Source organism: Leptodactylus fuscus, chromosome 7 (genome assembly GCF_031893055.1).
Source record: "Leptodactylus fuscus isolate aLepFus1 chromosome 7, aLepFus1.hap2, whole genome shotgun sequence".
Lineage (NCBI taxonomy): Eukaryota > Metazoa > Chordata > Amphibia > Anura > Leptodactylidae > Leptodactylus > Leptodactylus fuscus.
The window spans coordinates 48,659,930-48,687,622 of NC_134271.1; the positions used below are offsets into that span (position 1 = coordinate 48,659,930).

Consider the following 27,693-nt stretch of genomic DNA (forward strand, 5'->3'; position numbering starts at 1 on the left):
TCCCCCATCTCTGCCCCAGATTCATGTTCCCCCATCTCTGCCCCAGATTCATGTCCCCCATCTCTTCCCCCAGATTTATGTCCCCCATCTCTTCCCGCAGATTCATGTTCCCCCATCTCTGCCCCAGATTCATGTCCCCCATCTCTGCCCCAGATTCATGTCCCCCATCTCTGCCCCAGATTCATGTCCCCCATCTCTTCCCCCAGATTCATGTCCTCCCATCTCTTACCCCAAATTATTGTCCCCCCATATCTTACCCCAGATTATTGTCCCCCCTTCTCTGCCCCCAGATTCATGTCCCCCCATCTCTGCCCCCTGATTCCTGTCCCCCCATCTATAACCCCAGATTCATGCCACCCATCTCTGCCCCAGTTTCATGTCCCCCCATCTCTGCCCCCAGATTAATGCGCCCCATCTCTGCCCCAAGATTCATGCCACCCATCTCTGCCCCAGTTTCATGTCCCCCCATCTCTGCCCCCAGTTTCATGTCCACTTCATCTCTGTCCCAGATTCATGTCCCCCCGCATCTCTGCCCCCAGGATCATGTCCCCCCCATCTCTGCCCCAGATTCATGTCCCCCATCTCTACCCCCAGATTCATGCCACCCATCTCTGCCCCAGTATCATGTCCCCTATCTCTGCCCCCAGATTCATGTCCCCATCTCTGCCCCAGATTAATGCCCCCATCTCTTCACCCAGATTAATGCCCCCATCTCTTCACCCAGATTAATGCCCCCATCTCTGCCCCCATTCATGTCCCCCCATCTCTGCCCCCAGATTCATGTCCCCCATCTCTTCCCCCAGATTAATGCCCCCCATCTCTGCCCCCAGATTCATGTCCCCCATCTCTGCCCCCAGATTCATGTCCCTCGATCTCTTCCCCCAGATTCATGTCCCCCATCTCCGCCCCAGATTCATGTCCCTTCATGTCCCCCCATCTCTGCCCCCAGATTCATGTCCCTTCATGTCCTCCCATCTCAGCCACCTGATTCATGTCCCCCATCTCTTCCCCCAGATTCATGTCCCCCCATCTCTTCCCCCGTATCATGTCCCCTATCTCTGCCTCCAGATTCATATCCCCATCTCTGACTGCAGATTCATGTCTCCCCATCTCTGCCCCCAGATTCATGTCCCCCCATCTCTTCCTCCAGATTCATGTTCCCCATCTCTGCCCCCAGATTCATGTCCCCTCATCTCTGCCCCCAGATTCATCCCCCCATCTCTGCCCCCAGATTCATCCCCCCAGCTCTGCCCCCAGATTCATGCCTATCCATCTCTGCCCCCAGATTCATGTCCCCCCATCTCTGCCCCCAGATTCATGTCCCCCCAGATTCATGTCCCCCCCATCTCTGCCCCCAGATTCATGTCCCCCCATCTCTGCCCCCAGATTCATGTCCCCCCATCTCTGCCCCCAGATTCATGTCCCCCCATCTCTGCCCCCAGTTTCATGTCCACTCCATCTCTGTCCCAGATTAATGTCCCCCCATTTCTGCCCCCAGATTCATGTCCCTCCCATCTCTGCCCCCAGATTCATGTTCCCCCATCTCTGCCTCCAGATTCATGTCCCCACATCTCTGCCCCCAGTGTCATGCCGTCCCTTCTTTCATCTGCCCCCACTTAAACTCACCTTTTCCTCGCTACCCCGCCGCTCTCTCCACAGTCTCGCTAACACAGATGTAGGTGCGATTTGACGTCATCACATCGCGCCTACACAGCCACTAGCTGGAGTGCAGCGGCAAAGCAAGGAGCTGAGCTGTGACAGCTCCTTTCTTTAGTCACGTATGTATTCAACTCAGATCTGCATCCTGCAGACGCAGATCTGAGTTGAAATTGGGACATACCTCCCTCCAACTGGGACCGCGGGACATGTCACCGAAATCATGAATGTCCCACTGAAATAGGGACGGTTGGGAGGTATGGGTGTGTATACACTCCTTTCTACCCAGAGGGCAGTAGGGCTACAGTTTGCCACTTCTGAGACTGTAGACTATAAAACACCTGCTCCCTCTATAACCTTTCTCTCATAGACTGTCAGCCTTGACGGGCAGGACTTTGTATTCCACTTTACTATTTGGTCACTGATAGTATTGTACTTCTTTTGTGTATTTTGTATATAAACCCTCAAATGTACAGTGTTATGGAATTATATAATAATGTACATCACCATGGAATGATATAATTGCAGCAATATGGAATTATGTACAGCACTATGGAATTATATAATAATGTGTAGCACTGTTGAATTATATAATAATGTACAGCACCATGGAACCATATAATAATGTGCAGCACCATGAAATTATGTAATAACGTGCAGAACCATGAACTTAAATTATAATGTACAGTACCATGAAATTATATAATAATGTACAGCTCCATGGAATGACATTATATAATTCCATGATGCTATACATTATCATGTCATTCCATGGAGCTGTACATTATCATATTAATTCCATGGTACTGTACATTATTATATAATTCCATGATGCTATACATTATTATAACTAGCTTCTGCCCACGACTGGGTGTTATTGGGGTTGATGATCAACCTATATTCAGCAAATTGCTGCCGTCAATGGATCACCTTCTCTGGCGTTACGGCAGCACACAAGCTGGCCTGCCGCTGAACTTGTTCCTCGCTCCATGCCTGTGATTCTTCCGGCATCTCAGCAGCTCGCTGGGACGCCATATAATGAGCTTGAGTTGTTGGTGTCGGTGATCTGTCTGCTCCAGCATTTTGGCAGCAGGTGGATCTGCTCTCACTCATATCTAGTACCTGTATCCATGTCTTAAACATGTAACCATGTTTAGTTCCTATGTCTGCAAAACACTGGAGCTAATACTAAAATGGAACATCCAGGACCTTATACTGTGAGAATAATGTCACTAAGGTCCTGCACCAACTCCTGCAGATAACACTTGGAAAAGTAATAGGGGCATGGTGACTTGAATATGGGGGGCAATGTACAGTAAATGAGTGAGGGGGGGCTATAGGTGGCAGCTTATGTGAGAAACAGAAGAGGCATTTTGACAAAGAAATAGACTGACAACTGAAAAATCTGCCCTTATATTATTCCATTCTATGTTAAGATAGACACTTAGTTTATCCCAGGCATGCTTAAAGAGGACCTTTCACCACTTTTGGGCACATGCAGTGTTATATACTGCTGGAAAGCTTACAGTGCGCTGAATTCAGCGCACTGTCGGCTTTCCCGATCCGTGCCCGGTTTAAAGAGCTTACGGTGCCGGTACCGTAGTGCTCTATGGTCAGAAGGGCGTTTCTGACCATTAGCCAGAGACGTCCTTCTGCCTCGCGGCGCCTATCGCGCTGTACTGTGGAGCGGGGAGGAACTCCCCCCTCCCTCTCCTGATAATGCTCGTCTATGGACGAGCGCTGTGAGCAGAGGGAGGGGGCGTTCCTCCCGGCGCTCACAGTACAGCTGCATGTGCCCAAAAGTGGTGAAAGGTCCTCTTTAAATTCGCTTAGTGTAGATTTCCCAACTATATCTGCCTGAAGGTTGTTTGAAGTCTCACCTACTCTTTGTACAGTAATATTTCCTGACATTGCTTCACTATAAGCAGAGTAGTGGTAGTGGTGTGGGGATGGTCTTTCGAACAATATAATTTGGAATTTTCATATGCCATTCTTTATTAATTACCCAACCGGTGCAAAATGTGTCTGAACTACTGAGAGGCTCCGACATTAATAATTTCAGAATTGAAATCTAAGCCAATCAAGGACTGCCGTAGATCTTAGGTCTAATTCACAAGTTTTTTGGCATAAGTTAAAATATATAGTAAAATTGAAAAATATACAGAACAAATTAGAATACAAAAATGTAAAGTATTTTTATTGGTACACACTGCAAATAGTTATATAAAAAACCAAACAAGGATATATAAAATAAAAAGACGCAATAAACATATTAGCATTACAGCAACGGGGAAGATAAGAGGGCGTGTGCTAGTTGTCAGTCAATGAAATTGCTGGTGTAGATCATTGGTTTTACATGTAAATATATTTGCATGGTTTGTAAAGATGATGATGATGATCACAGCTATGTAGGCAAATGTGGTAGAAACTGAAAGAGGGTATGCCACAAAAAGTATTTATCCTCTATCCATAGAATAGAGAACAAATAGCTGATCGACAGGGGATCGCTGAAACCCCCACCATTCCTGAGAACAAGAGGTATTCTCCTTCCATTGTGAATTCAGTTTCACTATAGTCTGGCTGAATGTAGGCATGTCCATGTAGAAGGGGCTGCATCCAAGATCACAAGAGCATAGGAGATAACCAAGTGCTCTACTTCAGCTATATAGCATAACCCCATGTAAAGGAACACTTTAAACAATAGATTTTATTGTCTGGTCCATTACAAAGATACATGATGTAAACTGAAGTGAAGGTCACTTTCTTACTGATGAAATCTACTTTATTGTGTCATTGACACTCTGACTCCCTAACTGATACCATTGGAGAGATGTATCAGGCCTCACAGTCAATAGCTACCATAGCATAAAAGGAGTTTAGCAGCAGGAGGTTGGTTATCATGGCAGTCGGTAGTCTCTAAAAGGATTCTGTAACTGATAGCTGTATTTGCCTGTTGGAACGGCCACATTAATTCATTGCATGTGAATGGTCCGTTGTCATGTACTAACTTTGTCCGTTTTAACAAATCCCTCCATACACTTCAATATATGAGGGATCCGTTTTTCAAGGCCGTTTGGAACGCGGTTGTGTGAATGTAGCCATAGACTGATGCCAGTCCCAGAAGCTGTTGGTATTCGTATGTCTCTCCTGCAGGTTGTTCAAATGAGCAGACATTCATATGAAGGCTCCCTGTGGGGCAACCATAATCTATAAAAGGGCTAGTCTTGATAAGAAAAACCTTTTATGGTCCCGTTCACTTAGTCCGATTTTAGTCTAATTCTTGTTTTTGGGACAGGAGGGGACATAAAGATTCACACCTTAAGGGAATGTTTTGGAAAAATCTAACGCAGATTTCCAGTCTTTTAAAGACCCAACATGCCTGTAAATGATGTCCAATAATAGTTTACTGCAAAGGCAAAAAATAGTTAAACCCAATGCATCTTCATACATAAAAAACCTAAACATTAAAAAAAAGTTATGCTATTCAGTTTTATTCAGTCTTCTTTTTTGTCTGACGAACTAAGAGCTTCCTCTGTGCTGCTGTTGGCATCATGGTTTACAGCTAGGAAGGGTTCTAAATTCTTGTCTTCCTCCTCCTCCTGCTGCAGTACATGCAAGTAGTATTTCTGGTGGTCCAGGTAAGTGGTAAACAATTTTGCATATTCTGGATGTTTGAGAAAAAAGTTTTTGAACTCCTCTGCAAGAAATAAAAATAAAATATAAATGTGTTATCAAGAATTTTGGTACGCATCCATATACATAGCACTGCTCAATCTTATATACATGTAATAAAAAAAAGTGTTTTTTCACTGAATTCAAAAATATATATGACTAGAGGGAAGACCCGTTTTCGCACGGGTATATTACAATTTATGTTTGTGTACTGACCCCATAAGAATTGTCCAATTTTGCACTGGTGTATTTTGTAATGTGGTTTGTGTGTATGTCCATAAGCGTCATGTGATTATGTGTATCTCATTTTGGATGTCAGTGAAAAACCTGTGATCAGTTGTTATGGATACCTGGAGTAAAGCTGTATCTAATCCTTCCCCGTGTAGTACTGTGTTTAGATGCACATATCTAATCCTCCCCATGTGATATTGTGTGAAGAGGCGCGTATCTAATCCTCCAGTAAGTGAAACTGTGTGCAGACGCGCGTATCTAATGACTCTGGCGTGTGGTACTGTGTGCAGATGCGCATATCTAATCCTCCCCCATGTGGAACTGTGTGCTGAGACGCGTATCTAATTCTCTGGCATGTGGTACTGTATGCAGAGGCCTGTATCTAATCCTCCCCTGTGTGGTATTGTGTGAAGAGGCGCGTATCTAATCCTACGGCGTGTGGAACTGTGTGTAGACGCGCGTGTCCAATCCCCCGGCATGTGGTACTGTGTGTAGACGCGCGTATCTAATCCTCCCCCGTGTGATACTGTGTGCTGAGACGCGTATCTAATTCTCTGGCTTGTGGTACTGTGTGCAGAGGCATGTATCTAATCCTCCAAAGTGTGATACTGTGTGCACACACATATCTAATCCTCCCCCGTGTGGTACTGTGTGAAGAGGCGCGTATCTAATCCTACTGCATGTGGTACTGTGTGCAGACGCGTGTATCTAATTCTATGGCGTGTGGAACTGTGTGTAGACGTGTGTATCTAATCCTACGGCATGTGGTACTCTGTGCAGACGTGTGTATCTAATCCTATGGCGTGTACAACTGTGTGCAGACGCGCGTATCTAATCCTCTGGAGTGTGGAACTGTGTGTAGACGCGCGTATCTAATTCTACGGCATGTGGTACTGTGTGCAGACGCGCGTATCTAATCCTCCCCCATGTGGTACTGTGTGCTGAGACGCATATCTAATTCTCTGGCTTGTGGTACTGTGTGCAGAGGCATGTATCTAATCCTCCAAAGTGTGGTACTGTGTGCACACACACATATCTAATCCTCCCCTGTGTGGTATTGTGTGAAGAGGCGCGTATCTAATCCTTCGGCGTGTGGAACTGTGTAGACGCGCGTATCTAATCCTACTGCATGTGGTACTGTGTGAAGACGCGTGTATCTAATCCTATGGCGTGTACAAATGTGTGCAGACGCGCGTATCTAATCCTCTGGAGTGTGGAACTGTGTGTAGACGCCTGTATCTAATCCTTCGGTATGTGGAACCGTGTGCAGACGTACGTATCAAATCCTTCAGTGTGTGGAACTGTGTGCAGAAGCGTGTATTTAATTCTCTGGTTTGTGGGACTGTGTGCAGACCCATGTATCTAATCCTCTGGTGTGTGATACTGTGTGCTGATCTGTGTATCTAATCCTCTGATGCGTGTATCTCAGTTTGGATATCAGTGTTGGGTTGTGCATGTGGAGTGACCGTGTGTATTGCAGTTGGAATATGAGTGAAAGTCTTGCAGGTTTGTATTGGCTAAGGGGGGGGGGCACTGTGTTTGAAATGCTGTATCTCAGCAACGGTACGTGCGAGCGAGTTGGAGTCTCGTCTTAAACCTTCCCGGGTATCTGAAGTATCTCTGTACCAAATTTGGTGAAGATCGGTCCAGTTTGGTTCGCATTAGAGTACAGACAGACAGACAGAAATTCATTTTTATAATATAGGGAGATATTTTACCTATGGCTTCTTCTTCCAAGCATATCTGTGCTACCTTTAATTTTTTTATAGCAAAGTTGCATACCTATAAAATATTATATGGCAAATATATAATCAATCTAACATTTAAAGGGGCTCTATCACTGGATTTCCGCTATTTTAGATAAACATATGTCTGAGCAGCCTTTAAAAGGCTATTCAAGTCCTGCTAATCGTTTGTTGAAAGACCCCCCGATTTAATGAACTACCTTTTAAACGTATATGTAAATGAGTCATCCGTGCACAGTGGGCGTTCCCGTGCACCCCTCACATCATACTCTGTGCATGCCCTCCTTTCTTGGTTCTTCTATGTAATTCCCTCTTCCTGCTTCAATTGACCTGCTCCAACTGTCTCTTCCCTGCTTCTGGAAAAGGACCTGTGATGACGTCACTACTGCTCTGTGATTGGCTTGTCCCTGTGATGACTTTTAATAAATGATTAGCAGGACTTGAATAGCATATGTTTATCTAAAATAGTGAAAGTCCAGTGATAGAGCCCCATTAAGGCTTAACATTTATGGCAATTTATGGACATCTATGAATCAAAGTAACATAACAAGGTGGACTATATATAATAATATTACAGCAGCAGAATAGGAAGTCACAAATTCAACAAACTCTGTATAAATCAATAATACAAGTGAACTTACAAAATGTTATGCAAGCTTTTGTTCGGGGCCCCCTCCCTGTACTGTATTCTTGATAGTTTAGATACTTGCAAGGGAGACAACTTTAGAACCCACAACTGCAGTTATCAAGAATATTGTGAGTGAGCAGCGCAGCACCTGACATGTAAAGAATAATGGGATCTGTATGCTGTGGGAAATATCTGATCTGCAGGGTTCTAACAGTCTAAGAGATGTAAGAGATCAGTGTGGGTGCCCTGCTGATCAACTGTTTGAAGGTACTGTGGTGCTTTTGTGAGTGCCGTGACTCCTATACTATTTACATTGCACAGGATCTGTTTTATAATCACCATGCAATGTTACTACAGTCTTTGATAATAGTGCACATCTATAAAACAAATGGCATGTGATGTGAATAGTGAAGGGTCCCCACAAGTGTAATATGCTCCACAGTAGCCCCCACACAGCATAAAATGTTCCCAAGAGCATATTTAGATGAATTCCATGGAATTCGGGGAAGGGGAAGTGATTACAAATAGCAAACACTTATGTTAACGTCTCTTGGGCATCCTCACTCGTTCTGGCTGTCTTCAGCACCTGGCTCTTTTCTTCAGTCCTCTTCTGTCTATGATTGAGGTGATGCTCCCCAGATGTCACTTCATGGGCCTATGATTGGGCCTCATTGGTCATGTGACTGCTGAGGCCCAATCACAGGGCCAAGTAGTGATGTCTGGAGTGGTTGTTACCTCTGTCAAAAGCCAGAAGAACCACAGAGTGGATGCTGAGGACTGTCAGAAGCCCAGGAGAGGTGATTATAAGTATTTCTTCTTTTTAGTAACCTCTCCTGGACTGGCATCTATTGGAAACAGGCCCAGAAACATGCCAGGCCCCTTCCATTAACAATATTTACAGCAGTTGGGATATCAAGCTGTCCCCAACTGCTATCATGGTTGCCCGGTGCCCCAGTTATCTCCAGCTGGCCCCATAGCTCATAAATGTGGAATACGGATGATTTTCCACATTTATCCGCTGTGACACACTTATCGATTACGACCTTTTTTTACGTTGGAATTCTGGAGGGCAGTGATTGTTAAATTGCCTGTACTGAACTGATTTATGCAACATGGGGAAGATTTATGTAGACTGGTGATACTCAAGGAAAACTGAGCATCTGGAGGGAAAAAAGACAGACAAATTTCTGGCATAAATGATTAAAAAAAAATTGATGCGGTGGCCCATGCACCTTGGCCACACCCCCTTTTCAGGAAACCGCCAAAGGCGGCGGAAATTTCAATCACCACATTCATCAAAACCACATTTTATGATTTTCACGGCACAAAACTGACATGCAGTGCATAATAATTCTGGGCCATAGTATTGAAATGTTAGATACACTTGACTTCATATGTTATTGCATGAGTTGTTCACTACTTATAGATTTTTGGGGCTTCTTACCATAAGAGATCTTATCTGATTTATCAGCGTCCATATCCTGGAAAAGTTTGGAAACATCAAGGTCTGGAACACCCAATGAAGATCGTAATAGGGAACTAAATTCATTCTCTGTGATGCTTCCATCTCCATCAATATCGAATAACTAGGGTACAGAAATATTATTATAAAGTTTTATGACAAGATAATAGCAAACAGCATAACTGAAAGGAATTATAATTATATCTCATAGAAACAGAAAAAATATTTTAAAAAACTGCAGAACTGCAATAACCGGTGATTCATATAAAATTAATTGGATCCAAAATTTGGTCCCCTTTATGATGGACCACATGCAGGGGTGAACCTGCTCCTTTCGCCGCCTGAGCGAAGTACAGAAAGCCGCCCCCCTCCCTGCGGGGAGGAGGGGGCGGAGCGGGGGCGTAGCTTAGCGGAGGGGCGTGGAACCTCAAAAGGGGTGGGGCTTAGCGCTGTTCGCCGGCAGAGAGCAGGCCCGGAGACTGCCTGCGCTCTGCCTGAGCGTGAGGGGAGGCTGCTGGAGCAGCGCTGCTCCAGTGGCCTCCCCAAACCACCGCTCCGTGCTAAGCCAGTCCAGGACAGCTTGTCTTGGACTGGCTTAGGTTAGCAAAAATGCCGCCCTCCCTGAGGCCCTGGCATAGTGCCGCCTGAAGCGCTCGCTTCAGATCGCCTCATGGGAGGTGCGGCACTGACCACATGTATGTGTTATATTTAATATGTGTAATGTGTAAGCATAGCAGTAATGTGTCTGATCTTTAAAAATGTTATCCGAAAATTATTTTAAGTAGCTCCACCTTTGGTTCGCCCTAAACATTCCAAAATTATGAGCGAATTTTGAATGAACGTAAACTGGATAAAATGGTGGCTACCATGGGAAAGTACGAAATAAGCAGGAAAGAAGAATCACATGTCTTCAAGGAATGGGCAAGCTTCCACCATAATGCCATGGTATGGAACAGCCAGTCGTGATGGACTGCGTGTGATGTGTTACTGCCATCAATTTCTGAATAAGTAAAATTTTTCGAATTAATTGAAAATTGGCCACCGTTCTACTTCGGATAGGTGTTCTGTATTCTACTGTCGATAAAATAGAGTTACAGGAAATTTCCAAACCATTGCATTCTTGTTTTATTCACAGCTTATACAGTGTCCTACCTATTTTGGAACTAGGGTTGTATACTATGTTTTCAAATTAATTATTTTTCATAAAGCGTTACTGTAAAATGTGTCCTTTTTTGCCAAGCACAAAAAACCCAATGAAATTTTAAAAAACACAAAATATTTATAGTTTAGAGTGTTTTTTAAACAGGCTCTGTGTTACCACTGGTTATCAACATTTGGTTATCAACCTTTTAGCTATAGCTAAACCACGTTCCAAATTATTACACAAATTATATTTTACTCTGATTTTATTAAAGAGGACCTTTCATGTCTTCGGACACATGCGGTGTAATACATCGGCTTTCCTGTTCTGTGCCCCCACTGCAGAGTGTCAGAAGGGCGTTTCTGACAGTCTAGCGATGATGCTGAGCAGTGAGGAACGCACCCCCAGTACTAGTCTATGGACGAGTAGTATCAGGAGTAGGGGAGGCGTTCCTCTCCGCTCAGCATCATGGCTGGTCGGTAAGGAACACCCCCTCGCACAATAGACGCTACCATGAGGAGGGGCATTCAGTAAGCGGAGATATGCACCAAAACCAGTGGACATCCAGGGCATGGGCATTGAGATAATCAACTCATATAAGTATCTGGGTGTGCTCCTCAATAATAAGCTGGACTGGGCTGATCACATGGATGTGCTGCACAGAAAGGGTCACAGCAGGCTCTACCCTTCTTAGGGCCTTTTTTCAACTCTGTGGTAGCATCAGCATACCAGCCAGGGATAGAAATAGACTTGACAGGCTGATTAGAAGGGCCAGCTCTGTCCTGAGGAGCCCCCTGGACCCAGTACAGGTGGTGGGTGATAGAAAGATACTGTCTGTGGTGAGCTTCATGCTGGAGAACTACTCCCATTCAAGGTATGAAACCGTGACAGCACTTAAGTCAGTGACCGACTGCTTCACCCAAAGTGTGAGAGAGCACTATCAGAGATCCTTCCTCCCAACCGCGATCAGGCTGTATAATCAACATCAGACTAAGTGGAGATCACTACCCACATAGAACTAAATGATCCTGAGTCCAGTTTGGGCCCTTTCCATTAACAATATGTATAGTGGCCGGGGAACAAGGATTTCCCTGATCATTGTGTACCGGGGCCACAACCATTTCCAACTGGCCGCGGGCCCCATACCTGTCTGGGCCTGGTCACAGTCGCACTCCCTGCAATCATGATTGTTACGCCACTAATCCAAAGGTTCTCAATAGAGTGGAGTGGAGTGACATGGTGGCCTTTCACGAACCATTCGCTGCTCCATCTATTTGGACTATCTAGGGTTACATGGTGGTCATGGTGATCAAGGTAGTCAACAACACTGTTTCAAAATTAGTCTTCATGTATGTCTGGGCCCACTGCAACCACTTATGAGCACCATCCACATTATTCCTTTATCTGCACAAACCCATCTGTGCTCTGAATCTCTTCACAGTATAATGATCATGCTTAAACTTTCATGACATATAAAATGTTTTTATACCTTGTCCAAAGCATTGCACTATTTCATGCTGCTATGGGACATTATACTGTGTGGGGCCCTAAGGGACATTATACTGGGTCGGAGGAATGCTATGAGAAAATATTCTATCACAGGGACTTTTGCCATGAACAGGAGGGGGGCCAGGACCTTCTGAACAGCCCAGAGACTATGGTACTCTTAATCAGGCCCTGAAAATATTGCAACTACAGCCATTGACCCTTTATTAGATTATAGAGGCAAAAAAAAATAGTTTTGGCCTACATCAGGGTGGCATGCTTTAGTATCTATATCACACAGTGTACTAACCAATAACTGATATGTGAGAGACATGTCAGAGGGAACAGTCCAAACAAATACCTCCAAAGTATACAAATATTGTTACAGTATGTGAACAGAACCTGAATGACAATGAATGCATTGCAGCGTTGATTCTGCTTCCGCATTATCTATAGGGCTGAAGCATGCAAACTAATGGCCACATACAAGTACAAAAGTATAAGTAAGAGAGAATCGCCACCTAGTGTTACCACAAGAAAAATCACTTTTGGCTATACACGAACTTGAATGGCAGATATCTAGACTATCTTACTTTTTGGAGTAACAGCAACATCTCACATCTGTCCCAATGCTCTACTATACTGCTTGATAAGTACCCCTTCATAGCCTAAAAGCCCCATCAGAACTGATTTGGTTCCTTAAAAAATACTGGGTTTTGGAAATATTCTTGGTCTAACGTCCTAAAAAAAATAAAAGGACATTAAAAAAAAAAAAATCTGTCAGTATAAATAAAAATATAGTAAAGAATTTTTAGTAACTAAGGGGTCGTTCACACTTGCGCTCGTTGTCCAGTTTGTACATTCCGACGAGTTTCCGTCTTCAGTCCCCGCGAAACTGGACAGGGGACAGAAACCCAGCGGTCAGTTTTCAAACCCATTCACTTGAATGGGTTTGCAAAGGCGACCACCCGTGTGTGTCTTCTGCCTGTCCACAGGGAAATCGTTTTTTTTTTTACCCAGACAAAAAGTCCTGCATGTCTGCCTGTGCCCGGGACCGTGAAAGGTCCTTTTTAAATACTCGCATGACTTCTCAAGATGCATTTGCCTACAAGAGAGCCACTACAAGCTCCTATCACAGTGGTACTGTACCCCAGAATGGCTATTTCAAAAAAAGATTGGCACCACGGATAGATGCTGGAGATGCCTACAATCTACTGGCTCCTACCTACACATATGGTGGTCATGCCCACGTATTAAAGAGGACCTTTCACCACTTTTGGGCACAGGCAATTCTATATACTGCCAGAAAGCTGACAATGCGCTGAATTCAGCGCACTGTCGGCTTTCCCGATCTGTGCCCGGTGTAAAGAGCTTACGGCCCGGTACCGTAGCTCTTCTATGGTCAGAAGGGCGTTTCTGACCATTAGCCAGGAACGTCCTTCTGCCTCGCTGCGCCAATCGCGCTGTGCTGTGGAGCGGGGAGGAACGCCCCCTCCCTCTGCTCACACAGCTTGTCCGTAGACGAGTATTATCAGGAGAGGGAGGGGGCGTTCCTCCCCGCTCCACAGCACAGCGCGATTGGCGCCGCGAGGCAGAAGGACGTTCCTGGCTAATGGTCAGAAACGCCCTTCTGACTGTAAAGCGCTACGGTACCGGGACTGATAGCGCTTTACACAGGGCACGGATCGGGAAAGCCGACAGTGCGCTGAATTCAGCGCACTGTCAGCTTTCTGGCAGTATATAACACTGTCTGTGCCCAGATATGGTGAAAGGTCCTCTTTAAACCTTACTAGAGCAATGTCTAATCCTTTATCAGTTCCTTAGGGTTTTCGGAATTCAAGATCACTACCACAGTTTTGTTCCTCTCAAGGCCTTCAGCAGTCTACAAACCATCTAGGCATTTCTTTGGTCTCTCATCTTCTGTCAGCAGCAAAGTCTTTGATTCCTTAATTTTGGCTTCAAAAGGATGCTCCCTCACTCGCTCTTTGGAAAGAGAAAGTCAATGAGTTGGCGAGGTTTGAGGAACTTTTGAGCTGGGCTGGAAGATCTTCATGAAGATTTGGTCTCCTTGGATCCGTAACTCCGCGAGATAAGCTGATTCTGAGTGTCTGCTCTCATCCCCTCAACTGTGACACCTCTTCTTTCTATTTTGTTAACTTTGCACTCAACTCTCTATCTTATCTTATTGCATGAAGGCCAGTAAATATGAGAAATCCTGCCCTATAAAGTGAATACCCGTGCGATATTACCATAGTGTTACACAGTATGTCTCTATGTCTACATTGCATTAAAGAAAGGGAAAACCACATTACCTGGAAGGAAGAAAATATCTCTGAGCATTACCCATCAGACGCTACAAGTGAGGTGATGTGCGGAGAGCGCTTGAATTGCCTACCTGCCTGCAGGCCTAAAGCAATGTATGAAGGTTGCCCAGACAACAGATGGAAGGTCCACATTAGCCAGGTATTAACACATTAGTGCATTAGAAACAAAGGTCGCCAAAACCTTCAGGTTATCATTAGGGATATTATATGGAAAATGCAGCTGGATTCTCCGCTAATAAAAAGCCACATTGCTCTTAATAAAACAAAGGTCCAATGGATTAAGGCAAGGTGGTGATGGGCAGAAAGACTGAACATGGACTTTCAGTAAAGACAGACCATAGCCATGAACACATACTATATAAAATAATCCTATTGCAAATATGTGAAAGAGAAGAACAATGGCTACAAAATCCAACCTATATTTTTCCTATGATGGATTTGTGTCTGCTTAATTCGTTTATGAGTATTGAACTTTTCCAACCTTGGCAGGAAGTTTGTGCCATTGTGCTGAAAGATGGCGTAGAAACAAACCTTAGCACACAGCCTGATGTATGTGAGGGGTTAAACCCCTGTCCTGACTGTAAATCCAGAGACAGCATCACCAGTATTGATAAGGGAGCCAGCCCCAGGATACAAGGCAGGCAAAAAGAAAAAGTAGGCAGCGCTCCAAAAAATAGGGAAAAACTGTTATTAGCTTTTATTGCCCCATACAAACACACAATATTTCAGTGCTGCTCGGACCATGTAATAAAGCGGTCATGTGGGTTTGTTGATGATCACATGACATCAGCTAGATCGTGTGGGATATGTTCGGTTAGTGGTGCCGTTACCATTTTGGCTCCTTTATATGTTTTGTTTATATAACATACATTGATTTTTTCAACAATGTGAATCTTATAGTAGTATTTATATCTATATACTCTTCATTGTTGTTGATGCTGTCAATGTGTTTTGGCATTTATGTACTTTAATCATTAGAGTGTTTTGATGACGCGATATTGTTATCGCCGATTATAACACTCTTATTTTCTAGGTTGGTCATTTCTTTCATCCGATCCAGGTTCATTTCACTTATATGAGTATCATTGCATGGATTCAAGTCTTTTATGGTGCTTTATATTGGATCTAGTTCATATTCAGCAATTGTTCTGCATACGCATCAGTTTTTGTGCAGTATTTATATGTATTTTTTCGTTCACAACCCTATACTTATACCTATTATTATCATAGTTAATGTGATTATGTAGTAAAATGTGCATATGTGTATGTATCAATATTTATGATCTTGTTGGTTAATGGATATTATTTATGGGGTTAAATCTTTTGTTAGGAGGCGGGACCTTGTCTGTTGTTTTTAAGCACCTGTGTCAGTGCATTGAGCTGAGCCGAGACGAAGGAACGTGTAGTTCCGAAACGCGTCGCCTTGTATACAGCAGGCCAGACTCCAAGTTACTATGTAACTGTTTTAACCTATGGACGAAAATAAAAGTTAAATTTTAAAGCTACAGATATTTGTTTTCCATTGAAGTCTCTTCGGCAGTAGCTGGCAAGTTTTATCTTGGATTTTTTGGAAATCATTACCAGCAGGGTTGTGTCCACCTGCAAGCCGTGCTCCCCGGAGGACTCTATATGATCAAGTTTTCTATACGGTGAGCTGATACATACTTTTTTTCTTTTTGTAAAAAGAAAAAGTAGGCAGCGCTCCAAAAAATAGGGAAAAACTGTTATTAGCTTTTATTGCCCCATACAAACACACAATATTTCAGAGCTTGAAAAAGGCTCAAGCATGAGCTGACACGCTGTGTGTTTGTATGGGGCAATAAAAACCCTTCCTGGTCTCTGTTTTAGTACTTTCTGGAAGATATATCATACAATGACTCCTTACAGACAGAACATAGTTGCACCTATGAGTTGCATTGTAGGAAAAGTTGTCTGTTACTTATCCATGGTCTGACTTACTGATGTCAGGAGTTGCCCAGGACACCCAGGGCAGGAATGGTTCCCTATTTAAGGGCTAGTTTGTGCACCCCAAGTTGGGGAACAGCTTGGAAGGAGAAACACTTTTTGAAACATAGTTAGCTTGAAGTGTGACCAACTTGGGAGAGCTTTATACAGCTTAAGAAGGAAGCCTACTTCTTGCAAGATGACAGGTCCTCCGATGATGGGCAGTGACAGAGGAAGGATACTGATCATTGATATAACTGCCATCTTTTTCAGTAAAGAGGACTTCAGTTTGAAAATATTGCCCATGTGCTTCAGGTACCTGCAGGATTGGGTGTCTGGGCAGCAGCTCAGAAGGAAAAGGCTAGCACATTGGCTACAGAGGAGTGTGGAGCCGGTTTCTGCCATACTACCAGGCAGGTGCTTTGTGATGATGTCATTATGGCTACTACTTCAAGTAAGTGGCAACACAGACCAGAGGAACCAGCTCTGGGGAACCAGTCGAGCTAGGCAAAGCTTCTGTGTGCAGACACTAAGGAGGCATTTTAGGGAGGATACTGAGGGAGTATTATACTGTTTGGGGCCTATAAAGAGAGCATTATACTGTGGGGAGCCACTAAGGCAGCATTGAACTGTGTGTGGGTTACTAAGGGAGTATTATACTGTGTGTGGATCATAAGGAGACATCACGCTGTGTTGGGGCATCTAAACAGATAGTATACTATGTGGCATACATGGAATAGCCTTATTACTGTGAGACAGCACAAAAAGACTGGACGGGGCCAAATGGGAAATGAGTGGGGTTAGGTGTTTTGCTGAACACAAACAAATTTGTCACAGTCTGAACATGTCACGGTTATTTAGATTCTGCCTTCTTTCTTTTGCACTTCAACCTACTTTGGAAAGTGTCAAGTTTTGTTTGTTTCTTAATGGGGTTGTCTTACGAGGTTCGGGACACAGACCATCTATCTTCATACTGTATGTCCTATTAGGGCATATAGACATCAAAGAGAGCATAGAGAGGGATCCTTCAATTAGAAATTCATGAAAAGGAACGCAGAGAGCAGATGTGGACTACGGCCACCATGTAATACTACAGAGAGGACTGATAGGGTGTCCTCAACTTCCTCCAGCAATAACAGCTGACCTGTAGTGATCTGATCACTATACCATCTTCATTGCCAGATAGAGTTGACAGGGTCAACCAACCCATTTATCATTATTAATATTTTTAATGTTTAACATATACACATGTTACATTAAAAAATGTACCAAAAATATCACATCAAAACTGCATAGTTTTTCAAGTGCAGTTTTAAATGCACTGTGTGAATGCATCCTTAAAGCTGCAAAATCCTATACAATCCAGAGCATATCAAAATTCAACTTCCACTCCATTGCGTCACATTCACCATTTCACATCCCCCCTTCTAGCACATTCACTTTTTTCTCCACCTTGATACAAAATCAACATTTTTCTCTCCCTTGATGCAAACTGACCTTTTTCCACCTCAAAGTACATGAACAAGGGTGAAAAAAAAAATAAATCATCGCTGTCTGTTCTCTCCCTCCAAACTGGCCCAATACTCATAGATTGTAAGCCCTCGTGAGCAGGGCCCCCCTACCCCACTGTGCCAGTCGGTCATTGTTAGTATTATATCTACCTGTATATTTTGTGTATTGTATGTAAACCCCAGATGTAAAGCACCATGGAATTAATGGTGCTGCATAAATAAATAAATAAATAATAATAATGCATGAACAGCAGTTAATTCCTTCCCCCTGCAATAAGCACACTGTATTGACGCTGCCATGCAAATGAGCTGTTCGATATGCGGGGGCGGGGCCTCATCTGCTGGAGTATCCATCAGCTTTTGTGGTCGCCACCCTATACCACCATCAAAACAGAAAGTATGACATGTCCTATGGACAACGTCTTCAGCAACTACAAAAGAAAATAGAGCTCCATCAGATGTGGCCCAAGACCCCTGAACAGCTCATTTGCATATGAAGTCAAATCTGAATTTCTCAGCAGAAAGATTGCACATTGACACAAGTAAGGTATGTGCAGTAATGTGAATAACCAGCCTTACAACAGCACGTACATGGGTTATAAGTGATTTTAGCAGCAGAAGACTCTCTATATGTTTTATGGCTTTAATCATTTTAACAAGTATTGGGAAAAACTATTCTAATAATAAATGTAAAGTTTTACACAAGAAAACTCTGTACCTTAAATGCCATTTGGATAGTTTCCTCAGAATTGGCAGGATTGCAAAGAATTGCTATACCAATGACATACTCTCTGAAGTCTATGGTGCCATCTTTGTCCTAGAAGAAAGAAAAGAATAAACACAGGGCTTGTATTGGGAATTAAACATATTCCATAGTCCTTGCAGAATGTAGCAGTGGTCGTGTATTCGGGACTGCAAATAAGGAGATGAATGGAGTACATATGCATAAGTGCTGCTTCATCCAAATGGGGCGCCCCAGTAGTTAGACCCCTACCATTAGGACACTTATCCCCTAACACGTCTCTAAATCAAACTATTCACATCATTTTTTGTGAAAACATTTTCAATACTTGATAGTCTTCACTATTTTCAGGATTTCTGCCTGCTATCCATCCATCAAATTAGCCCCATCCCCAGGCTCTAAACCCTAGCTCTTACCTCAGCATACCTTGCTGACAAGACTGTCCTCGATGGTTGGGCTTTAATGAAACAGTCAATGGGGTCCTCTGAGCTCCGCGTGGTTTTGCTGTGTTAACGAACCGCCTCTCCGTCGTTCAGACGAAGATTTGAATGACAGAGGGGCGAAGCTCTAAATGCAAACTTAGATTTAGAGTCAGGAGGGTTTAGAGAGAGTCATAGGTCCTAGAGGTATGACCCGCATCTATAACACCAGGGGCATAGCTATAGGATCATGAACGTTCAGTTTGGGACCCCACCCCCCTCACAATGTCATACATTTTTGACACACCCATCTGTGACTTTCAACTGCCTCACTGGGTCTTCAGGTACGTTCACACTGCAGCATTTATGCAGCAGAATTTGCCAAATAAATTCCACCTCCCATTCATTTCAATGAGAAGCAAAATTTAATTTACCGCTTGCTGAAAAAAAAAATCAGAAAACAAGTGTCCAGCCCTATCTTTGGGCGAACCGTCTATTGAAGGGCAAAAGGGTAGGAAATCGTTCTGCCGCTGGATGGAACATTCCCACAGTAGATTTTGTATTGCATCCTCTGCAAAAAAAAGTTCAGCCTCCAATTCTCTTCAGTGGGAAGGACATGCTTCTTTTTTCACCGGCTGAAAAAAATTTGTGGATATAGAAGGGTCCGGACTGATCTTTCAGCAGATTCTGTCCAAGCTTCCCACTGAAAGTGAAGAGGAGTATAATTCCTGCAGAAAGGTTTCCAAGATAGATTTTATGTGGTGATTCCCTCTGCAAAATCCTCTGAGTGAACTTCTCCTAAGTGACCCATTGATGCAGCACTATCCAGAGACCTTAACCCATGTGCAAGGTAACAGTGACCTCCATGTGCCCCCAATAAATTAATGACAACTTCCTTGTGGCCTCGGCAAGATAAGAGTTCCCTGTGTGCTCTACATGGAAATAGTGCACCCCACATATGTAATAGTGCTTGCTTGTAACCCTCATGTACTTACACACACATAACAATGGCCCCCACACACATAACTATGAGTGCCCCCACACATACTTAACTAATAATGACACGCAACATAGATAACAATGCCCACACACGTGTTTACTGTCCAGACCCCATATACCACACTGCTGCTGTTGGCTACTAATAAAGTCTACTATCCTGTAGATATACCATAAATGTCCTTAATGGACCTGTGTGTCTCCGTAATACCTGACTTCAATAAAGCCTGCTTAGTCTAATCTTATAAACATACTTCCTTCCATCTGTCCCATACATCTTGCTAACCTATGGAATATATTTGGGTTGGCTGCAAGCTTAGAGAATATAAAGTTTGGTTGTAATATTTTATCATGGAGCCACCATACTAAGCTTACTTCATGCTGTTGATATTCTGAAATGTACAATTGATAGTACACAGTATACTCCTAAGCTCTCCCTTTATAGGTCTTACATACCCTGTCGAAGAGTGCAAACAGCTCTTTCAGTAAATCGGACACTGGTAGTTTTAGGTGACTGGCAAACTCTTCAATCCCAATTCTTCCTCCTTTTGACAAGTCAGCAATAGATGCGTACCGTTCTAGCTGCTTCTGGAAATTGTCCCATTTTAGGCTGAAATTGAAATGGTAAAAAACACAGCAATAAATACACAAAAAGATACTGGGGCACATTTCCAGAAACAGACCTGTTTTGAGCCATATATAGGGAGCTAAAAACAATGCAAGCTTGTACCATAATTACAAAAAGTGATCTATTTGTTTGTAAAATGTATCAATATAAACATATTAAAGGGGATCTTTCATCACCAATTCCAACTCTTTGCATCCTTCAATAGGTGCTGCCTCCATGGCCAACTGCATCTAGTCTTGTATCCTTGTTAGAGGTGTCCTAATAGAGCACTAGAACCTCCTTTCAGTCGGGTCCATTCACACGGAGTAACGCGAGGCGTTTTTTGTGCTTATTTTGTGCTTATTTTTACGGCCGTAAAAAGACGTTTCCATTGAGTTCTATAGTAAAATACACCTGTATTTTTACGGACGTAAAATTACGGACGTAAAAATACAGGCGTATTTTACTATAGAACTCAATGGAAACGTCTTTTTACGGCCGTAAAAATAAGCACAAAATAAGCACAAAAAACACCTCGCGTTACTCCGTGTGAATGGACCCCTGTTGTAATCAATTCCATATATCATCATAACAGTCACACAAGTTCTTTGCAGATTGAAGTGAAAATAGCTGGCCATCTTGTGTTTATTGCATCAGGTAATTGAATTATGCCATGTTATGATTTTGACCTCTGGTCCAATATAAGTAAGCGCTGCCCATGATCATGGCACTTATAATGCCCAATAGCCTTACTCCAATGCTGAATATCAGGATCCGAAGCCCAAGTTGTGAAGTTGTGCATTCTCATACAACCTAGTGACAGTCCATTCAAGTCACTTAGAGAGTGCCTGCCAGGGTGTAGAGAATGTACTAGTACCTGAATGAGAGGACAGTGGAGTAATGTACCCACTTGTTCAGGTAACACATGGCCTTGCAAGAGTCCTGCAAGCACATAGGAATATAACAGTACTAACAATGAAGAAGGAAGGGACGCTGGGAGGGTTCTGCTTTCTATCCCTGTCTGTCCTCTTGTTCCACCCGCACAACTCTGCTTGCAAAGTGGAGGGGCAGATAAGGATGGATATCAACCATTCCTGAGTCCTGCTTCACAGACAACAGAAGGGTAGACAGGGATGGGAATCTCCTGCTGTTGATTCCTGCTTCACAGACAGATGGTGTCAACGGTCATAGTCAGTATGAGTGACGAGCAGGTTGAACTAACTGGCTATAGTGGAGGGCGGTAAATGGATGTGGCTAATCCTTCTTCTCGTTCTCCTGCTATCTGCAACTAGAAAAGGTGGTGGTGACAGTGCCGGATGCTCAGTGTCTCTACAATCTGCCGCCTGAAGCAAGATGCTCATTTCGCCTCACAATGGATTCGGCCCTGCTTACATATTATCAGCCTGACGGACAGACTGCCAGTCAGGTAGTTGGCCTTGATTTCCTTTGCTTACGCAAGAAGAGAGTATTCTTTTTCGGTATTGTGCATGTTCACAAGCTTAGCAAACTTATCCTGGATGAGATCAATATAATGTCCAAGTAATTGATTGCTAATTTGCATGAGGACAGAAGTTTTAATAGTTCGCAACCACTGTTTTATCTCTTGATATACAGTATCTCAAAACTGATGATGAAACTTCAATAACTTTTACATCTTACAATTCATCCTATCATCCTTTCATGTCCTCGGGCCTATGCAGTGTAATACACCACTAGAAAACTGACAGTGCGCCATTAGCGTAGCTCTTCAGTGTGTAGCTCTGTACTGTAAGGGGGCGTTCCTTACCACCCAGCCATGATGCTGAGAAGTGATGAATGCCCCCCCCCCAGTACTGGTCTATGGGCGAGTACTGTCAGGAGGGGGCATTCCTCACTGCTCAGTGTCATGGCTGGGTGGTAAGGAAAGCCCCAGCACAGTACAGAGCTACACACAGTACCGTGAGGAGGGGCATTCTTGACAGACTGTCAGAAACGCCCCTCTGACACTGATGAGCTACAGTAACAGCACCTATAGCTCTTCCTTAGGGGCATAGAACGAGAAAGCCAGCAATGCGCTGAATTCAGCGCACTGTCAACTTTCTAGCGGTGTATTACAAGGCATGTGCCCAAGGACATGAAAGGTTCTCTTTAAGCCAATCAATGATTCTATAGCTTAGCAAAGCCACAGTGTTGATCGCTGTGATCATATTCTGTGGTTTCAGTTCTGTTCTGAGGATCAGGAAGAGCCAATAACATTTCAATACAATCTTCGTCTTCATCCTTGTGTACTTAAAGGGGTTGTGTAGGACTTGTGAAAACATGGCTGCACATGAGTTTTAGCTGTAGTAGTTTCTCTAAATGGATAATTAATGGCAAGGTTCTAATGTAACTTTTAGGCAGAACAAAATAAATAATACATCTATATCTCACTTTAACTTTCTGCTGATCTTTGTGAACTCCACGAGGCCGGCCTCCATGGGTAATGTCAGATCTCTAGCTGTTAACATTAGTCTGCAGTCTTCATAGGTATGATCAGTGACTGGTACTCCAAGAGACCTGTAAGACATGAATTGTACTTATAACTCAACACAGTTATGGCAGGCTCAGGACACTGGCAGACCTCACTATACGTCTATGAGGTTTGTCTCACACTGTGTAAATGAGAATATAGCTTGATGTAGTCTAAAATTGTCGTGGAAAAAAAAAATGGCAGTATAGAACCATTGCACGGGGGGGGGGGTCATAAAAATATTTAAAAGTGTCCACGCTATTGGACCTAAAAAAATGACTAAAGTTTAATGCATACATATTTTTATTAGAGATGAGCGAACAGTGTTCTATCGAACTCATGTTCGATCGGATATTAGGCTGTTCGGCATGTTCGAATCGAATCGAACACCGCGTGGTAAAGTGCGCCATTACTCGATTCCCCTCCCACCTTCCCTGGCGCCTTTTTTGCTCCAATAACAGCGCAGGGTAGGTGGGACAGGAACTACGACACCGGTGACGTTGAGAAAAGTAGGCAAAACCCATTGGCTGCCGAAAACATGTGACCTCTAATTTAAAAGAACAGCGCCGCCCAGGTTCGCGTCATTCTGAGCTTGCAATTCACCGAGGACGGAGGTTTCCGTCCAGCTAGCTAGGGCTTAGATTCTGGGTAGGCAGGGACAGGCTAGGATAGGAAGGAGAAGACAACCAACAGCTCTTGTAAGAGCTAAATTCCAGGGAGAAGCTTGTCAGTGTAACGTGGCACTGACGGGCTCAATCGCCGCAACCCAGCTTTCCCAGGATCCTGAATGGAATACACTGTCAGTGTATTCCCGTATACCCGATATATACCCCGATACCCGTTCCAACGGTGTGCCCCCCCACCTTCACCCCAGAAATACCCTGCAAGTCCCCTAGCAATAGAATTGGGGCTATATACACCCACAATTTTTACTACTGGTATACAGTGCCATTGTCTGACTGGGAATTCAAAGAATATATTGGGAATACAAATACCCTCATTTCTTGCTACTGCCATATAGTACCAGTGTCTGACTGGGAATTCAAAGAATATATTGGGGTTACGTGCACCCACAATTTTTACTACTGGTATACAGTGCCATTGTCTGACTGGGAATTCAAAGAATATATTGGGGTTATAAATACCCTCATTTCTTGCTACTGCCATATAGTGCCAGTTTCTGACTGGTAATTCAAAGAATATATTGGGGTTACGTGCACCCACAATTTTTACTACTGGTATACAGTGCCATTGTCTGACTGGGAATTCAAAGAGTATATTGGGAATACAAATACCCTCATTTCTTGCTACTGCCATATAGTGCCAGTGTCTGACTGGGAATTCAAAGAATATATTGGGGTTACGTGCACCCACAATTTTTACTACTGGTATACAGTGCCATTGTCTGACTGGGAATTCAAAGAATATATTGGGGTTATAAATACCCTCATTTCTTGCTACTGCCATATAGTGCCAGTTTCTGACTGGTAATTCAAAGAATAAATTGTGGTTACGTGCACCCACAATTTTTACTACTGGTATACAGTGCCATTGTCTGACTGGGAATTCAAAGAATATATTGGGAATACAAATACCCTCATTTCTTGCTACTGCCATATAGTGCCAGTGTCTGACTGGGAATTCAAAGAATATATTGGGGTTACGTGCACCCACAATTTTTACTACTGGTATACAGTGCCATTGTCTGACTGGGAATTCAAAGAATATATTGGGAATACAAATACCCTCATTTCTTGCTACTGCCATATAGTGCCAGTGTCTGACTGGGAATTCAAAGAATATATTGGGGTTACGTGCACCCACAATTTTTACTACTGGTATACAGTGCCATTGTCTGACTGGGAATTCAAAGAATATATTGGGAATACAAATACCCTCATTTCTTGCTACTGCCATATAGTGCCAGTGTCTGACTGGGAATTCAAAGAATATATTGGGGTTACGTGCACCCACAATTTTTACTACTGGTATACAGTGCCATTGTCTGACTGGGAATTCAAAGAATATATTGGGGTTATAAATACCCTCATTTCTTGCTACTGCCATATAGTGCCAGTTTCTGACTGGTAATTCAAAGAATAAATTGTGGTTACGTGCACCCACAATTTTTACTACTGGTATACAGTGCCATTGTCTGACTGGGAATTCAAAGAATATATTGGGAATACAAATACCCTCATTTCTTGCTACTGCCATATAGTGCCAGTGTCTGACTGGGAATTCAAAGAATATATTGGGGTTACGTGCACCCACAATTTTTACTACTGGTATACAGTGCCATTGTCTGACTGGGAATTCAAAGAATATATTGGGAATACAAATACCCTCATTTCTTGCTACTGCCATATAGTGCCAGTGTCTGACTGGGAATTCAAAGAATATATTGGGGTTACGTGCACCCACAATTTTTACTACTGGTATACAGTGCCATTGTCTGACTGGGAATTCAAAGAATATATTGGGAATACAAATACCCTCATTTCTTGCTACTGCCATATAGTGCCAGTGTCTGACTGGGAATTCAAAGAATATATTGGGGTTACGTGCACCCACAATTTTTACTACTGGTATACAGTGCCATTGTCTGACTGGGAATTCAAAGAATATATTGGGGTTATAAATACCCTCATTTCTTGCTACTGCCATATAGTGCCAGTTTCTGACTGGTAATTCAAAGAATATATTGTGGTTACGTGCACCCACAATTTTTACTACTGGTATACAGTGCCATTGTCTGACTGGGAATTCAAAGAGTATATTGGGAATACAAATACCCTCATTTCTTGCTACTGCCATATAGTGCCAGTGTCTGACTGGGAATTCAAAGAATATATTGGGGTTACGTGCACCCACAATTTTTACTACTGGTATACAGTGCCATTGTCTGACTGGGAATTCAAAAAATATATTGGGGTTATAAATACCCTCATTTCTTGCTACTGCCATATAGTGCCAGTTTCTGACTGGTAATTCAAAGAATATATTGGGGTTACGTGCACCCACAATTTTTACTACTGGTATACAGTGCCATTGTCTGACTGGGAATTCAAAGAATATATTGGGAATACAAATACCCTCATTTCTTGCTACTGCCATATAGTGCCAGTGTCTGACTGGGAATTCAAAGAATATATTGGGGTTACGTGCACCCACAATTTTTACTACTGGTATACAGTGCCATTGTCTGACTGGGAATTCAAAGAATATATTGGGAATACAAATACCCTCATTTCTTGCTACTGCCATATAGTGCCAGTGTCTGACTGGGAATTCAAAGAATATATTGGGGTTACGTGCACCCACAATTTTTACTACTGGTATACAGTGCCATTGTCTGACTGGGAATTCAAAGAATATATTGGGAATACAAATACCCTCATTTCTTGCTACTGCCATATAGTGCCAGTGTCTGACTGGGAATTCAAAGAATATATTGGGGTTACGTGCACCCACAATTTTTACTACTGGTATACAGTGCCATTGTCTGACTGGGAATTCAAAGAATATATTGGGAATACAAATACCCTCATTTCTTGCTACTGCCATATAGTACCAGTGTCTGACTGGGAATTCAAAGAATATATTGGGGTTACGTGCACCCACAATTTTTACTACTGGTATACAGTGCCATTGTCTGACTGGGAATTCAAAGAATATATTGGGGTTATAAATACCCTCATTTCTTGCTACTGCCATATAGTGCCAGTTTCTGACTGGTAATTCAAAGAATATATTGGGGTTACGTGCACCCACAATTTTTACTACTGGTATACAGTGCCATTGTCTGACTGGGAATTCAAAGAGTATATTGGGAATACAAATACCCTCATTTCTTGCTACTGCCATATAGTGCCAGTGTCTGACTGGGAATTCAAAGAATATATTGGGGTTACGTGCACCCACAATTTTTACTACTGGTATACAGTGCCATTGTCTGACTGGGAATTCAAAGAATATATTGGGGTTATAAATACCCTCATTTCTTGCTACTGCCATATAGTGCCAGTTTCTGACTGGTAATTCAAAGAATAAATTGTGGTTACGTGCACCCACAATTTTTACTACTGGTATACAGTGCCATTGTCTGACTGGGAATTCAAAGAATATATTGGGAATACAAATACCCTCATTTCTTGCTACTGCCATATAGTGCCAGTGTCTGACTGGGAATTCAAAGAATATATTGGGGTTACGTGCACCCACAATTTTTACTACTGGTATACAGTGCCATTGTCTGACTGGGAATTCAAAGAATATATTGGGAATACAAATACCCTCATTTCTTGCTACTGCCATATAGTGCCAGTGTCTGACTGGGAATTCAAAGAATATATTGGGGTTACGTGCACCCACAATTTTTACTACTGGTATACAGTGCCATTGTCTGACTGGGAATTCAAAGAATATATTGGGAATACAAATACCCTCATTTCTTGCTACTGCCATATAGTGCCAGTGTCTGACTGGGAATTCAAAGAATATATTGGGGTTACGTGCACCCACAATTTTTACTACTGGTATACAGTGCCATTGTCTGACTGGGAATTCAAAGAATATATTGGGGTTATAAATACCCTCATTTCTTGCTACTGCCATATAGTGCCAGTTTCTGACTGGTAAT

At 43.0% G+C, this 27,693-nt stretch overlaps 1 protein-coding gene across 3 annotated transcripts in view; it reads right to left on the reverse strand.

The window, feature by feature from the left end:
• Positions 1–5,062: 5,062 nt before the first annotated feature.
• Positions 5,063–27,693, reverse strand: part of LPCAT2 (lysophosphatidylcholine acyltransferase 2) — a 53,698-nt gene continuing 31,067 nt past the window's right edge. For all 3 annotated transcript variants that reach the window (XM_075281876.1, XM_075281877.1, XM_075281875.1), the window contains exons 12-16: positions 22,973–23,098; positions 20,413–20,566; positions 18,518–18,616; positions 9,377–9,518; positions 5,063–5,353 (exon numbers count right to left, since the gene is read on the reverse strand). In XM_075281876.1, coding sequence (XP_075137977.1) covers positions 5,151–5,353; positions 9,377–9,518; positions 18,518–18,616; positions 20,413–20,566; positions 22,973–23,098 — 724 coding nt within the window. In that variant the 3' untranslated portion in view covers positions 5,063–5,150. The remainder of the gene's footprint in view (positions 5,354–9,376; positions 9,519–18,517; positions 18,617–20,412; positions 20,567–22,972; positions 23,099–27,693) is intronic.